The 16,986-nt window shown below is 41.4% G+C and overlaps 1 protein-coding gene across 8 annotated transcripts in view; it reads right to left on the minus strand.

Moving 5' to 3' along the window:
• Positions 1 to 1,172: 1,172 nt before the first annotated feature.
• MXI1 (MAX interactor 1, dimerization protein) overlaps positions 1,173 to 16,986 on the minus strand; it is a 160,476-nt gene continuing 144,662 nt past the window's right edge. For 6 of the 8 annotated variants that reach the window (XM_075935510.1, XM_075935511.1, XM_075935512.1 and 3 more), the window contains 3 exons: positions 13,668 to 13,782; positions 12,447 to 12,621; positions 1,173 to 9,977 (listed from right to left, as the gene is read on the minus strand). In XM_075935510.1, the coding sequence (XP_075791625.1) occupies positions 9,814 to 9,977; positions 12,447 to 12,621; positions 13,668 to 13,782 (454 nt within the window). In that variant the 3' untranslated portion in view covers positions 1,173 to 9,813. The remainder of the gene's footprint in view (positions 9,978 to 12,446; positions 12,622 to 13,667; positions 13,783 to 16,986) is intronic. The other 2 variants (XM_025190689.2, XM_006135008.4) reach the window with 2 other exon arrangements.

Here is a 16,986-nt window from a genome sequence, read left to right on the forward strand (position 1 = left end):
TTGAGACAGGACTGAACTTTGCTTCCTACAAAAGGACTTTATACATCATGGCTGTGTCTACACTGGCATGAATTTCTGGAACTGCTTAAAACGGAATACTATTCAGTTCAGTTTTTCCGGAAAAGGAGCATCTACATTGGAAGGCTGCTTTTCCGGAAAAGAGCCCTGATCGCCATTTTTGCGATTGGGGTTTTTTTCTGGAAAAGACTACTGGGCTGTCTACACTGGCCCTTTTCCGGAACAGTGTTCCGGAATAAGGACTTATGCCTGAGCGGGAGCAGAATAGATTTTCTAGAATAGCGGCTGATTTTGTACAGTAGAGCGTCGTTGCTTTTCCAGAAATTCAAGGGCCAGTGTAGACAGCTCTCAGCTTATTCCAGAAAAGCGGCTGATTTTCCGGAATAAGTGGCCCAGTATAGACACAGCCCATCATAGATTGATCTGGTGCAAGAAGGAAGACTACCTCCCCCACTATAAAACACCTGTCAGGCACTAGTGGGGCCAGTGAGTCTGAGGCATCTGTCTGTCCTTCTATGGAAAACTGTACTTGTAAACAGTACAGTGGTCCCTGGCAGAAGGAGCAGTTTATCTGCAAGAAACAGTACTTCTGCTACAAAACATGCAAGGCCTGGGACAGTGGAGGGGTGGCGGTGCCCAGCTTGTACTTAAGAGCATGCTGTTTGATGTGTGAATGAAAACATCTTTTAATAGGACTAAAAAAATGCAACAGACAGTGGGGAATGTCATTAGTCCAACTGCTATCTTATCTCATGGCACCTTTAAAAAACAGGTGAAGGATAAGCCATGCATCAACTGACATTGAAAGTCTACATGAAGGATGGGAATGTGATTTCTCTCTATACTGATTGGGGCGGGGGGGGAGAGAGAGAGAGAGAGAGAGTGTGTGTGTTTTACAGAGGATCCCTTTGCGATGAGAATACCACATCAGAATAGTTAGATGATGGTAACTGACAGGATGTGGCATTAACAGTAGCAAGTTGAAATGGGCAAGTCAAAATAAGCAGACTACAAGTAGAGGGGACCAAATGTCAGTCACCACTTTGGCAAATCCTATCTTGCCCGTTAATTATAATGTTTCTAAAATGTCAACTAACAACTTCAAACTGCGGTTGACTTACTGATGCAGCAGGGTAATAAAACCTTGGTCTCAATAAAATTTAATAAAATTTATTTGTACATTTCAAGTTAATACAGATATCCACATAAAATTTGAATCATGAAAAATGCAACATCTTTGTGAGCACCATCCCCATGTTATAAACAGAGATGTGGTCAGCAGTTGTTTATTGTTTCAAAGACTGGCTTTTATGAATCAGCACCAAATCAATTGTGGTTTTTTTTCCCCCCCTCAAAGTAGGAAGTGGCTATAGCACCTGTGTAGTTACAGCACAAAAAATGAAATATTCCGGGGAGCTTAAACAGAAGCGATGCACACTGCAACAGTCACACACTCACAGTAAGTTAGATACACTTTAGAAAAATATTTTTTCTGTCAAAGGGTACACATTTAATTTTCAATCTGCATCTCCAGAATAAGAAGATATCATTATGCTGACACACAGGACTGTGTATAAGTTTCCCATCTTAAAGCACCAATTGCTACAGGAAACCCCTAATCTAGTACAGTCTGAAACCAATTCTAACATGCAGGTTGTAACCTATTAGAAAAGTTGTAACAGCACAAACTTGATTCACAAATCAGAGCGATGGCTTTGTACATAGGGAGGAAAAGTGAAATATTTATGCTATAGGAGAAAGAACCCCCTTTTATTTCTCTTCCAAGTCAATGGAAAAGCCTCCCATTGGCTCTAAATGTAGCACTCGATTTCAGAAAACAAAATTTAAATTCTGTAGAGGACAATGTTGCCATCGTGGCAGCTGAGTTTAAAAGTAAAACATTTGAAGCATTTGACGAGAACACAACACTGAAGGCCTAAGGTAATCACACTGGCTATTGTAAGTTTCATTATTCTGATCCATATTTGTTCCTTTGCTTTCCAACTATATTGAAGTTTGTCACTTTTTTTTAGCTGTTTGGAGGCCTGTAAATACAAGGAAGGATCTTGCTGAACTTCTAATTAAGTTGACTACTATTCAGCACTAGTGCTAGGTGGAATAAAGAAAAAGATGGCAAATTCTTACTGTTCCATTGGCATTTTCCAACCAAATTTATTCAGCACTTAGATGGCTTAGAAATATCTTGTGGAACTAACTCATCTGTGTCCATCCAGATCACTGAACTACTGAGTGTAGGAAATAGGGTTTCTCTTCCCCTTCAAAGAGGTCATGCTAGAATACAGGTAATTTGATACTTATATTGCTCTTTGAATAATTTTGTGTACTAGAAGCTGGGACTGGACAAGAAGATGGATCACTCAAATTACTGTTCTTTCCTTCTGAAGCATCTGGCAGTGGTTACTGTCGGAAGATGACATACAAGTCTAAATAGACGCTGGTCTGACCCACTACAGCCATTCTTATGTGGTCTCTAAAAGGCTTAGTTTAAATTCAACATTTTCAAAGTGCTCTGTGTAACACGCTAAATTACATGCATTTCCAATGAGATCTGGTTAAGCAATCAATTTTTAGTGTAAAAACAACACAAAATGAAACCGCTGGAGATGTTGCTTAAAAAGCAAAATCTTATTGATGGTGCATCATTTTATAAGGGGCCACTAGCACACAGCAGAGGCTCAATATTTAACCTACCTTATGAGGAGAATATTTATCATAGGATGTACAAAGCTCTACAACAACAATTGTTGATGAGAATGTTTGGGAATATTTTTTTCCCAACACTTCTAAAAATTGCTCCCTCCTCCCCAGACACAGCAAAGGGGCTCCCCCCTCAGTGAAGCTGTGCCCACACTAAATTTAAAACACTAGAGATGCTGTTGCAGTAGCTCTGTTTAAAAAAAAAAGTGTGATTCAAATGTCTCTTTTACAAGGCAATAAGTGTATATTTTTGCACCTTTACATGATCTCCCAACCTGAAACACTCACCACCAACCATACATCCCAAAAGAGAAACACTAACACAGGAACTAAACCCTGCTGCCAACTCTGTCCATGCATCTACCCTAGTGACACCATCATAGGACCTTACCACATCAGCCACACCATCGGGCTCATTCACCTGCACATATACGTATGTGATATATGCCAGCAAAGTCCCTCTGGAGTGTACCTTGGACAAATTGGACTATCTTTACTCTTGAGGTCCCTTCCAGTCCTATGATTCTATAACAGAATAAATTGGACAAATTACACATCAAGAATGGTAACATACAAAAACCAGTGGGAGAACATTTTAACCTCCCTGGACTCTCATTTAAGGACTTGAAAGTTGCCATTTTCATACAAAAAACTTCAAAAACAGACTCCAATGTGCAACTGTTGAGCTACAATTCATATACAAATTTGACACCATCAGTATTGGTCTGAGTAAGGACTGGGAATTGCACTCATTACAATAAGTAATTTTAGGCAGTCTCACCACCTTATTTACATCCACCCCGATAGAATTCGCTCCCATGTAACACACCCATCTCTGTATCCCCTAGTATTGTTTTCTTTTTCTTTCACTTCATGCATCTGATGAAGTGAGTTGCAACTCACAAAAGCTTATGCCCTAATAAATTGTTGGTCTTTAAGGTACTACCAGACTCATTGTTTTTGCTGAAACAGACTAACACGGCTACTCCTCTGACACCTTATTTCTGTAAAATTTAGTAGAGGCTGAATTTAAAACATGCTTTAGAAATTGGGTGGTTCATGGTATCTACAAGCCAAAGTAACTGCCACAGCAAAAAAATAACCTTACATAGGACACAAGCATGGAAAAATATCAAGGAGAGCAGCTTGTCCATTTTAAAAGGACCACTGACCTACAGTTTGTGATGCAAAGTGCTATGTCATGAGACACAGCTAGTTTAGACAGACAGATCTGTAGATTGAGGAAATATGTCTGCCATGTGGTGGTATTGCTGCTAAATGGATTAAAGTGGGAGTAAAGTTGGTTGGATAAAAAGGACCCGATTCTGTTCCCACTAAAGTTAATGAGATTTACACTCTCTGCTTCTCAGATAAGGCTTTAGATTAGAAGAAAGGAGATAATGATGCAGTTATGTAAAGGGACAACAAGGGACTATGTATGTGATTGACATCACAGGGGGGGGGCTATAGGCCAATTGACATCTTTAATTTAAAGCTGCACTTTCCATTTTGGCAGCAGAGAGGACTGTATGGATTCTCCTTTAGACATACCAAACCACTTATTTCACTCCTGAGAGGTCAAGCACTAATTGCACAACTCCCAATCTATGCTATTAAACTACAATTTAAGCATTCCTGACCACAAATGGATACACCACTGGCTCACAAGGCAACACTAAACCATATGTACTGGAGATATACCTTCACCTAGGCACATCCTTGGACTCTAAGGCATGGCAAGTATAAACTTTTGAAGCAAGCCTGAAGGAAGTAGATGTAGTTTCACCTGCAATCTTTTTGTGAAGCAAGAGCTCCTCTAATACTTATCAAGTTCTTAAGACTTTCCTGCTCGTTTTAGTGTAATTCAAATACCTGAAAACATGCATGTCTGACATCTACAGCCTAAGAGTAAAAGCATCTTATTCTGCTGCATCCACTCTCACTTATACATATTTCTGTAGCATCATCCTCATCTTATGCTCCAAGAAGGAAAGAATATCTGTCCATAAACTAAGATCATACTTGATCAATGTGCCTTAATAATTTGCTATTTGGGGATAGCCATTCACAAATTCTTTTGAAGGAACTGCATGTACCAGAGTTACAGACTTGGGCACTAAAATGGTAGTTTTTCAGGCTCAGGGTCTCAAGTACTCAACTCTCAAACGGTGAGTGGGTATAATTAACAGTGGTGTTCTGAAGTGGAAAGTACTTTTGGGACAGGATTCAGACAATGCCTTTAAGAGGTTTGTGTCACAGAAAATCCATTCCAGAATGGATTTTTTGTAGCTTCTCAACTTGGACTTAAACCATATTGGTTAACAAAACTACAGCAACCTTCATCTATGCTTCTAAGTGTGTAGATGAGATTTGAGATGTCCGCCAATATCTCCCTCTTTTGGCAAAAGAGGTGCTTCTGCAAAGAACAATCCTGCTCTGCTGGGGGGCTGGATCCAATTTCTAGGGTGCAGAAAACTCAACGGAGGGAAAAATGTCAACATTCAAGTTTGGGATCAAAACCTTTATTTATGTCGACAGTGATTCTCAGGGGACAGTAGCCAATCAGAGTTCCATCCAAATGTGCAACCGCACAGATGGGCATATTAAAGGATCAAAGGTTTCAGCTATGAATGAACAATGTCTTGAGATGACAAAATGGGAGAATTTAAGGAAGAATTGCATTACATAAGCCATCTGAAGAAGTTACAGGAGGCCCCAACTTGCGACCACCTGAGTTCCGACTCCCTGTACTTGCAACCATTTCTGTAAGTGCGGAAGGAGCCCAAAACCCTTGACTTAAGTCCTCGGCCTGCATTTACAACAGTGCCTGTCGTAAATGAAGTTTCGAGTTACGACGTCTCTGACATGTGACACTTCCCCCTGAATCAATCGTGTCGCAAGTCGGTGGCCTCCTGTGGTGCTACCTCAGTAAAATTGCAGAATAGTACATGAGAAGGTACAGAGATCAAAAGCTTTGGGGGCATTTCTCAGTTTTCAAGAATGAGAAGTAGCTTCATAATTTTGACGTGCTTTGCTAGTTATTTTGGAGCTAAGTGCTTTCATGGAACATAGCTCTCAACAAAATCAGACATGTGTCCTTGGAGCTCCATCACATGCTGCTGACTGTTTGAACTGAGTAGTTAGCAGCAACTGGTTTTTACGGCTGCTGGTGGTCTTCAAGAATATCCAAAACATTGGACTATTCTGGCTTTTCACAAAGCCATGATTAGTTAAAATTGTATGTCTTATAACTAGAAGGGATCATCACCTACACTGATTTACATAATCAGCTAAGCAGCCTATACTAAGTAATTTACAATGGTTTCGCTGAGCCAATTTGCTGTTTTGGCCATTCTCATGCAAGAGGCTCTACACACTGAACCTCTCTAGTTTGGCATGCAGACTGGTGCCAAGCCAGAGAATTTGTAGGACCACCGGAGCTCAGTACTGTCCAGCAGCATTACCAACACTTCCACTGCTTACTGGCTTCTTAGACATTAAGGGGTAAATTAGAACTAAATGACACACATTTAGTCAGGACTGGTGGCTGTAAACTAACTTTATGGGACCATGGAAAACCTGGCCAGACCCATAATAAGTGGACCTCCGGCTAACTAAAATCATGCCGGACCATGGATGCTGCTGCACCAGAGAGTGCTGGATTAGAGAAGTTCAACCTGTACTAACAACAAAGCAAAAGAATGTACGTATGTTAGTTTAGTTTTTCATGGAATCTACAAAAGAAAGCTAGTGCTAACAATATAGTATTAAAGCAGCAAAAAGGGGATTGGATCAACATCACAAAGCAGCTGTGGAAACATTTCTCATATATAGGAGATCTTCCACAACTGTCCAGAGGTTTGAAAGAGAGTAATACAATGAAATGCCAAGAAGGGATCCAATCACCAATAAGCAACAAACTATTTGTCATTAACTATTACTATAAAGGTTTGTGGGATAATTCTGTTTGTCTTAAAGGCTCTTTTTTAGGACACACATACTTACCAAACCGTGAGTGGGTTACTTAAGATAGACATCAGCATGGATGGAAGATACCAAGTAGATTACATTCCCCCTCCTAGCTTGCTGAAATATTTAGATATTGAAATTTCCAGACATTTCAAGGTCCTTGACTGCACTCCTCAACATGACAGCCAATATCGAAGTGACCCCAAAAGGCATACAAATGGGTGGCTTTATTGGAAAGCCTTTCCACAAAATTGATTCCAACACACACTCTGAGAGAGCCCTGCTGTGCCAGAATTGCCCAACACTGATTTTCTTTCTTTATCCATTTCCATTTAAAAGTTCACTTTTATATTCCTCAAATGTGGTGCCCCCCCCCAACTGACCTTTTAAGCACCATCCATTTGTAGTTTTTGTTCAAGAAAATATACAGCCACAGAGAAGAAACTGGACAGTGGGGTTGCCGATGACGGCTGGAGTTCACCAGGGATCATGAATGGTGGGACTCATCTCCAGAGAAGCTGAACACCCCAGGATTCCTTCAACAGGAAGCGAAGATCAGCCTCTGTCCGTGTTAAGTTATTTTCCACCATTTTATTGAGGTAGTGAGACTGCCACAAAATGGTGGTTATCAGATCTCATTTGAACAGTGTCAGATACAAATTCCAGGTATTGATCATTTTATTATGGGCAAAAATTGGTAGTTGTAGGGATTCAGCCAACGGTTATCATTGCACATGTGATCCTTCAATCTTTACTCAAATTTTTCTTACTAATGTGAATAGTCCCACTGATTTAAGCTGATCATAAACACATGTAACAATCCATAGCTGCCTACATACAGGCTCTAGAATTGTTAGCAAGGATCACAATAAAAAACAAAACAAAACAACATAAAACAAAAAAGTGCCACCCAATTCAGCTAAAGGAATAACTCCATAAACTGGCCGGTTCTTATCTTACCGAAGACAGCCATTAGAGGGAGACATGATCACACACACTAAGTCAGGATATTACATATGCACACGTGTAAGCAGATTATTAAGAATAGCAGCCTGACTCAGGCTTTAACAAACACAAGAATTAAAAACCCAGATATAATGCATCCACAGCATAGAGACATTATTCCTCCACTCCATGAATGGGGATCTTATGTTGCATATTGTATGATGTCATATCACAGGGAGGTTGATAAGATGGTAATGTTTAAACACATGCAATTTTCTGAAATTAGACAAAATTGACATTAGAATTATTTAGGACCTTCTTATCACAGGATTAAAGTGGAATATACTTTTCTTTTCCAGGCACAAGAAGAGCACAAGAAAGAACATGTGTTCTGTATGCTAAAGTCATAAGAGCAACCAACATGTAGGAACACATTTCATTTCAGATACAGAAATGTTTAATGGTGTTAAAGTGCTACTTTAATGTGGGACCATGGTCTAATATTTAAACAAATTTCCACTGCACTGTTAAATAAGGTTGTCTTCCCCCCCCCCCCCCCCGCCACCCTACCTAAAAACAATAAAATAAAATCTACAGGACTGAAATTAACAACCCATTCAAATCAGCAATAAGTTATGAATTTTATAAAGCATTTTTTCATTTTATTTTTTCCTTAATAATGAGGGATAGTTAAATTACTTGAAGATATACAAAATTTCAAACAATGCCATTGGTGAGGTCTCTGTAATAAGGTTTATAACTTGGAAAACAAAACAAAAAATAATTCTCACCATTAAAAAGAAAGACAAAACAAGAAAGCAAAGCCCTCAAAGTGCAGGTTAGAAATCTCACCTTCAAGAAAATTATAAAATAGTCGATACAATAGCTCTCACTAGCAACAGCTCCTGCACAGGTGAGATAGCAGATACGCATGGGGTATGCGCAGGCCAAATGTTATATTAAGGTAAGACAAGTGCTGAGCTTAACTACGTTAACTATTGGACTGTGACTACTGTAGGGGATCGGGTGGCTTCAAAGTTTGCAAAGGGGAATGACTTAAAAAAAATGGAAACCCAAAAACCCAGCAAATCTGACCTTTACAAGTTAGCACAGATCTTGATTGTTTTGTGCACAGCAAAGAGCATCTTTGTAGTTCATCAGGTCAAATGCTGCATCAAAACAGATACCTTTTCAGTGGTGTTAATCCATTATAAAAAGACACAGAAAATTTCATATGGACAAGCTCTAAAAAGATGCATCACATCTGGAGTGTTTTTACTCCCAACACATTTACAAATGTTTATCAAAAGATCTTTAAATAAAAAGGTCATAGTGGCTCAGTATCTGGGGCATGACTTTCCACATGCTGGTTTCTTTCTGTCCTCAACTATGTGCGTATGTGTGTGGCTACAGCAGAGCACTGCTGCTGAACTCTCAGCCTGACTCCACAACGCACCCCGCCACATGCTGGTAAATTACAGTTTAGTACCCTAGTGCTAGCAATGGGGGTGAGGTACTGGAGCGGTGAGCTGAATGGTGATTTCTCCTGAACATTCTTCACTGCTGCTTCTCTCTCTGAGCATGAACTCGACACTTATTATTATTCATAGAGTGTATGATACGTCTTCATGGCCAAGCTGCTGTGACTTCCTGCTATGTTTCTATAATGCCTGATGGTGATAAAATATTAGGACAGTCATTTCAGGACCAGGAAAGCTCCAGAAGGGTCTAAACCAAGTTGTTCTATATGAATGCAGTATGATAAAAACGGGATATTTCTCAGATCTTATGACAAATTGGGAGGGGGGAGTTGAATCTCCAGTATCCTCTTTCAAATAAACTAAGTCAAAGCAAAGTAATTTCTCATGGAAGGGCCAAATCCGGGTCTCACTGAAGCCAACTGCAGTTTTGTTGCTGACTACAAAACGACCAGGGTTCAATCTGGATACATGAGTGGCAACCAGGATTTTGCAACCCGATCCAATGGACATATATGGATTCCTATGGAGGCCTCCTATTGTTCAAGGAGCTCCATATATATAGGTCTGTCGGGGTCTAGCTGTTGACATGTCATTTCTAAAAGAGGATACTGCATCTAGAACCCAGTCTGAACTCAAGATTACTCCAGAGGAATAACCCGCCCTGCATTGTTCTCACTTTGTTCTAAGAGGTGAATGAGAGTTTGATGCTGGCGCTGGAATAACCCTCATCACTCCCAATACTCTGCAAGCTGCTGTGATCATCAATGTCACTGATGCTGGTTGTGCTGATATCGTCCACTTCTCCATGGGAGAACTCTGTGCTTTCAACATCGACTTCAATCTCTTCTGCAAAGAAAACGACACACACACACACACACACAATGGTTAGGATCATGGCAGGCAGCTATACCTTGAAACCAACAAACGATCAACACTAGGTATAAAATAAGCATCACACAGAACAATCTGTAATAATCTCTGGGAAGCAGGGGGTGGAGTACATGTTTCATAAAGGCGGATCTTTCAATGGGTTTCAAAGGCATTACTAAACTCTTTTGCTGCCAGCCAACCCAAAATTCCCATCCTGGGAACTGTATTCAAAAAAGAAACTAGGTACGTTCCTGAATGATAGGTCCATGCATGGCTATTGGCCAAGATGTTCAGGATGCAACCCCATGCCTAGGGTGTCACTAAATCTCTGACTGCTGGACCTGGATGCCAGGGGATGGATCTCTCCATAAACTGCCCCGTGCTGTTTATTCCCTGGGAAGCATCTGGTACTAGCCACTGTCAGAAGAGAAGAAACTGGGCAAGACAAAGTACTGTTTATCCAGTAGAGCCATTCCTATGTGCTTAAGATGAAGAACTGAGTAGAATTTAGATTAACCATTAGTCAGTGGCTCTGCTCTGCAGGGCTGTGGAAAAGCCTGTGTAAAGCAGCACCATGGGTTTGTTGTTCAGGCCCCCATGTGGATTTCCCTAGCTTGGATTGAATTTATCACCATGAGAGTGGGCTGCTTGCAATATCCTTTGGAACTCAGATACCAAGATGATGATAAGCTCTTCCAGGCCAGGGGCTGTCACCTTCTGTGTGTTTGCGCAGTGCCTAGCACAATAGAGAACTAGGTCCTTTGGGGACTACTATGACAAATAGCAGTGCCAGGGGACCCCTTATGGTTGTGATAGCAGAGATGATGCTATATAGAGCACTGTATGAGTTTCTATAGGGACACGGTACCACATTAAACAGCGTCTCAGTGACTTTGGACCATCAAAGTAAATGGGGCTGAGGCTCTCAAGACACTGAAATGCTTTTGAAAATTTACCCACAGACCTTAAAAACGACACTAAAAAAATAAATGAAAAATACTGATAGGACAGTGAAGTTCACAGATCACCAATAAATAGATGGACAATCTCTGTGCTCTTTGCTGGTTCTTTATGATACACAAAGGAGGACACATGTTTTTAAAAAATAATTCTGCTTGATTTTGACCTCCAAGTCTTCTCTGCCATCTTTTTTTGAGACACTCTTTTATGGCCAGTTACAGGAGAATCATATCATGACAGACACTAAGCAAGAGGCTGTGTAAAATTCTTTGATTTTGTTAAAAACATATTTAACTCTAACATTTGGCATGCAGTTGGGAGAAAAAAATCTCAGTAACAGATTACGGTCCCCTTCCCACACACACACTCTTTAGCAGAGGAAGGAGAAAGTATCTGCTTCAAATGCAAATCCTCCAGGGGAATTGCCCAGTAAAATGGGAAAGATGACACTTGAACTTAGAAATAGCAAAAACAAGCAGAAAATGGAACTCTGATTTTTGAAATTTCATGCTCAAGCCTTCTTTTTACATTATAAAGAGGAGGAGCACAACCCATGTTTATACTCTTAAGCTCGTGACTTGGTATCATTCATCATTATTTTTAAAACTAGGCTTTTGCACTGTGACTTTAGAGCAGTATGCACTTAACCATTGTATTTGAAAGCGCCATAAGAATCACCTAAATTCACAATCACAACCATTTTTCCCTGACAAACAAGACTAGCCAACAACCGGATTTATTTTTTGTGCTTTGTAACATGACAAAGCACACATCGTTTGCTTAGCAAATACAGAGACACGTTCAATGGCAAAGCTAAGAGGCAAGTGACAGGAAGAGTGTCTTCATTCATAAGGAAGAAATCATTCACCACTCAAATTTTTGGGAGAGGTCAGTCTTCATCCTGATTAAGGATGTTAAGGAGCAGGTAACTGGTGCTCTGTCCTAGCTCTTACTACATTTAACATGCAGAGGTGCAGCAGGGATAGGTCTGGAACCTGGCCTGGGCCAGGACTAAGTAGTCCCAGCTCATGCCAAGTCCCAGACCACTGTGCCTCTGCATTTTAAATGTAGTAAGAGCTGCCCAGCTCTGCCCAGCAGAGGCACAGCAATCCAGGACCCAGCATGAGTCTCCCTTGCCCCACCCCTGCACTGCAGGGATGGTGCTGGGAGGAACTGGCTTTTAAGCTGGCTCCTCCCAGCACTGGCTACTGCTTTCCCCTCCCCTCCCCTCGCTGCCTCTGTAAGAGGCAGCAAGGTGAGGGGGAGGAGCAAGTAGTTGACTCAACTAGTCACTTATATCCCTAATCCTGATGCATCTCTTTTTGTAGATTCACAGATTCTAAGGCTAGAGGGACCACTGTGATACCTCATCTGACCTCCCATGCAACACAGGCAGTAAGACTTCCCTAATTAATGCCTGTTTGAACTAGAACAGATTTTTTTAAAAAATATTTGAAGTAAACTGGACACACAGAGAACACCTACCTCGCTCTGAATCTGAGCGATCAGAGGAGGAAATGGTTGAGCCAATGCTGTCCATTCGTATTCGTTCTATCTCCTGAGAACCTTGCAGTTGTTCCAGCCTTCTCTTTAAGAATCTTTGTTCTCGTTCCAAGTTCTCAAGCTGGTGTTGGCTTCTCCTCTCCGCCTCCTCCAGTTTCTGACATAATAAAATATGACTTGATTACAACTTAAATTAATTTTTCCCCTATAACATGGGCCATGTACTTTGCTTCAGATTCTCATATATTTGGAAGGGATTTATGCTCAGACACGTATCAGGCTGGACTACCCTTCAATTGCTAGTAAAAATAAATCCATTTGTACCTTTGTTAGTTTACAACTTTGCTAGATCTTATATATTAGCTGCATCACTGAGTTTCATCCACCAGGGGGCCTCAATCCCCTTAATCAGATTCAGTACTTGTTATGATCACTGGTAACACAAAAATTTACCCTGAGATGTCTGGCATTCTTATTGCTTGGTTTAGTAGGTATTTATCAGAAACATTTAAACCGCAATTTATGTAATGTACTACAGACTCCTTTTATCACAGCTGGGAAATCTACCAGGCCAATGATCTTTGTTTCTGGATGGCCCACACATTGCATAAGTTCAGAGTCATTTGAGGCTAACGCTTTCCTTTAAGCAAAGCTCCCTCCCTTACTAACCCTGAGCTGTAACAAAGGATTTAGATGAATTCCTGATCCCTACAAGACTGATTTTCTTTTTCCACTTTACTTTGCCAGAAGTGATCTATGAAGGGCTTTGGGGACCGGGCAGAGACACAGATGAAAGATGATGGAACAATGACGTCAACCCTGTTTCACTCTAAAGGCCTATACTGATTTGCCAGCAGAGTGAGTGCACTCAAGAGATAGAAGTTACATTTTCCATCAAACTGCAGCCTCTCAATCACATTAGACGTATTTCTGTTTAAAAAAAAAAGCAAGATCTGCTGCTGTCTTTCCCTGATTACAATACAGAAACCCATCTCCCCTAATCAATCATTTCCAGAGTTAGCAAATTTTATTATGTAATTTAACAGTCCATGTTTTAATAATGATAGATGATTTAACCAAAGGAGGAGAGCTGTTTGTTTCAGTCAGAGCAGATTTACCTCTGGGCAGTGGGTGAGTGACTAGGGCAGTTAGGAAAAGCCCAGATAAAAAGTATCTGGGCAGGCTGGGGAAAGAGGTGCTTACCTTGATGTGTGCTTTGGCTTTGTTAAGCAGCCCAAGCGTTGTGTGTCGAGTGCAGTCTGGTCCTAGTGGAATCAGAACCTTTAAACGTTCTAAACACAGGCGTAGGTGGGCACGTCTGGAGGGGGAGAGACATTGATGAGGAGCTGAAGCCTTATAAAGGCCAAAAATCAAACTCATTCCTCCCCTCTTACTCCCCAAGGCAGGCTCAATTTTCCACACATCAGTTTCCCTCAGATACCTGCACAACCTTATGCCCGGCCATTAAATGTCTACACAGCAAATACTAGCCACTTAATAACATTAGCCCTATTGCTAACCTCTGACTGTTTATTTCCTTGTACTCATACCTGATAACCTGTTTTGGCTCGATGGACTTCAGAGAAAGAAAACACTGACGCAATAGTAGTCTGCTTGGTTTCACATAACTTCAACCTGCCAGCTATTTGCAGTCTACTACACTGGGTAGAGTTTTATATCAAGGCACTTTGAAGTGCTGAATTGCACTGGCACATTACTGGTTAAGGAAAATCCCAAAACTGACTGCCCATCTTCCTCTTTTTCCAGGCATATCAGGCAAAAAGGGAGCCTGACTGACTGCAGAAAGCACCTGATTGCAAAGTGACTGAATTGTACATCACACTAATTAAGGGGTCAGATCCTGCACTCCTTGGGCATTCTGACAGCAAGGAATGCAGGGCTGCAATAATTCTTAGCCCAGAGTTTGAAATCTTGCTATTAACACAGATTCTCTGGCAACAGAGACTCCTTGCCTACATGTGCTTCAATCCCTTCTACAATAACAATTCCAAACTACCATGGCTGTTTTGCTTTGGACTACTGTAGGACACGGTCGTTTTGTGTGTTTTTTAAATATGTGAAATTGCTCAGAAAGGAAACTAAGTATATTCCCACTCAAATTCTGCCGTAAAACTAGTTCTGTTTTCTCCCATTCTGTATTATGTGCTCAGGAATTAACAGTACATCTATGGAAAACAGTAAAGTTTTTCTTCCAGACCCTACATGAATGATTTATTTCTGCATTTGTAATCCCAATCAATAGCACCATGACATCAGACCACGATCAGTCTATACTCAAGGTATTCCAATGCAAAGTGTTCCTGAAAGCCTTTACCAACCCCGTTCAGACACAAAGAGACGGAATTTAAACTCAACCCTTATGAATGCAGAAAAACAAATTAGTTTGGACGGTTCATTTACATTTTGTATTTGAAATTCACTATTGTTTGCAGTTTGAAAGAGATGGGGAGAGGAGTCTGTAATCATGCAATTATGTCACTGACAAGCAAGGATGATTAAGGGAGAAGGGTCAGAGGTTTAGCTGATGAACTGTCAGTACAAGAACAGCACCCACTAGCACTACTATAGTTATGGGTTTGTCAGTGTTTCCATTATAAAAACCTCTTACAAAAGGTCTATAATTCAGCCGTAATAACGGCCTTGGGGCTGAAGTCTGGGCGTTAGCCTAGGAATTTTGTGTTTTTAATTAAGTATTTTTTAATTGTTTTTTAAAAGTCATAAACATAAAAAAACCCCAAGTCAATGTCATCTTCTTGCTCAGATTTTTCTACAATGAAACCTGTTAGCATTTCATTCTTATTGCTGACTAAGGGCTTTCAATTTCAGTTGACAGCCATTTTGTGCAGATAAACAGGCTCCGGGCACGGTCAGCAACAGGTGCTCTGCCAATCACATCACATCACAAGGACATTTCCACCCAAGGCAGGACAAACGTGAGCCTGCGCTTGCAGGATTACCATGCAACCAACACACTCACACTGCTACCAGTCTGTAAACTGATCATTTCCAGCAACCCGCAACCCACAGAGGTTGCACCACCACAGGGAGTTCTGCCCCAAGTGATCCGACTGACAATTGTTTTATTGGCTCCCTTGATGCTCTATAACCCTAAGGGGAGTACCAGGAAGTGTTCAGGCAACAATGTGAATCCCCAGATAGCTACTGTGACCCACTGCCTGATTCCTGATTCTGGCTCTGACCCTCATCTCAGAACAAGACTGGTCCTGATCTCTGGCTTCTAAGCACCTGCTACTAGTCCTGACTACCTTTGTCCAGGACCTTTTCATCAACAGGCGAGGAAACGGGCTTCGGTTTAGTTTGGCATCCAAAAGTCTGAACTCTGACCTGACGTTCCCACAAACTAGCCAGTTGTTTATTAGCCCACAAGAGCGGTCTGGACATTTTGTGAAGTTTGATACCAGCTTCTGAGGAACTGTCAGCCCCTTCCACTTCCTGTTACAGCTGGGAAAAGCTCAGAACAGCCTCTCTCACAGCATTTCACTACTGCACCAGAAAGGATGGGCAGCTTTGTGACTAAGGCACTGACTAGGACTCAGGGGACATGGAGTCGATTCCACACGGTCTTCACTGTAATGTTAACTTGAAGTCTCTGCACTTGAATGAACTCCTTTTGAGTGAGCCTCATTTAACTGAGAATGAGACCACTACAAAATGGCCCTGAAGCTGCAGAGTGACTGGATTAGCAGCACAGAGTGTTTGTATTAGCTGCACATAGTAGCCATGTCCCCAACGCAGTACTAGTGCCAGCATCACATCCCCTGAACAGGCCAGTTAGGTGGAAATTAAAGCACCAATGAGAGCTCTGTGTGTGTAGGTGGGAATCAGGTTGGGGCAATACTCAAGTTTGATCTCAGGCTGACAAGGCAATGAAGACAGGTCTCTCTGTGCTTTCCCATAGGGATACTACTACTTCCCTTCTCCCATCTTTCATTCATCTTTATTTAGACCAGTGGTTCCCAAACTTTTCCGCATCACACCCCCTTTTGGATTTTTGAGAAACCCTTAAGCCCCCCCCCCCCCCAAATAGCAGCAAAACTTGGGATGGGATTGATGGGGTGTGTGGGGCTGGGTTGCCTCGTGCCCTCCCCTGCCCCCGGAATTTCTTCACCCTCTTCCCCCCAGGGGGGCACGCCTCCCAGTTTGGGAACTCATGATTTAGACTGTAATCTCTTTTGATTAGGGACAATGGACTAGTCTACATTTCAAAGGCCTTCCCAGTACACCTATACCAACAAAGGCCCCTCATAGAGATGCAGCTTATAATAGCAAAAGGAATTATTTTGCCATTATAGGTAAACCGCCTTTCCAAAAAAACATAAGCTATACCAACAAAATGACTCCTTTGTTGGCATAAGCTGCATCTGTGGGGCATGGGGAGGAGGGCATGCTGACAGATATAAAGGAAAACCTTTATAATTTATATCCAGCCTCTGCCTTACGTCATGTCTCTGGACACAGACAAACACAAATGGGCCCCAAT

The sequence above is a fragment of the Pelodiscus sinensis genome, chromosome 8 (assembly GCF_049634645.1).
Source record: "Pelodiscus sinensis isolate JC-2024 chromosome 8, ASM4963464v1, whole genome shotgun sequence".
NCBI classification, from domain to species: Eukaryota; Metazoa; Chordata; order Testudines; family Trionychidae; genus Pelodiscus; species Pelodiscus sinensis.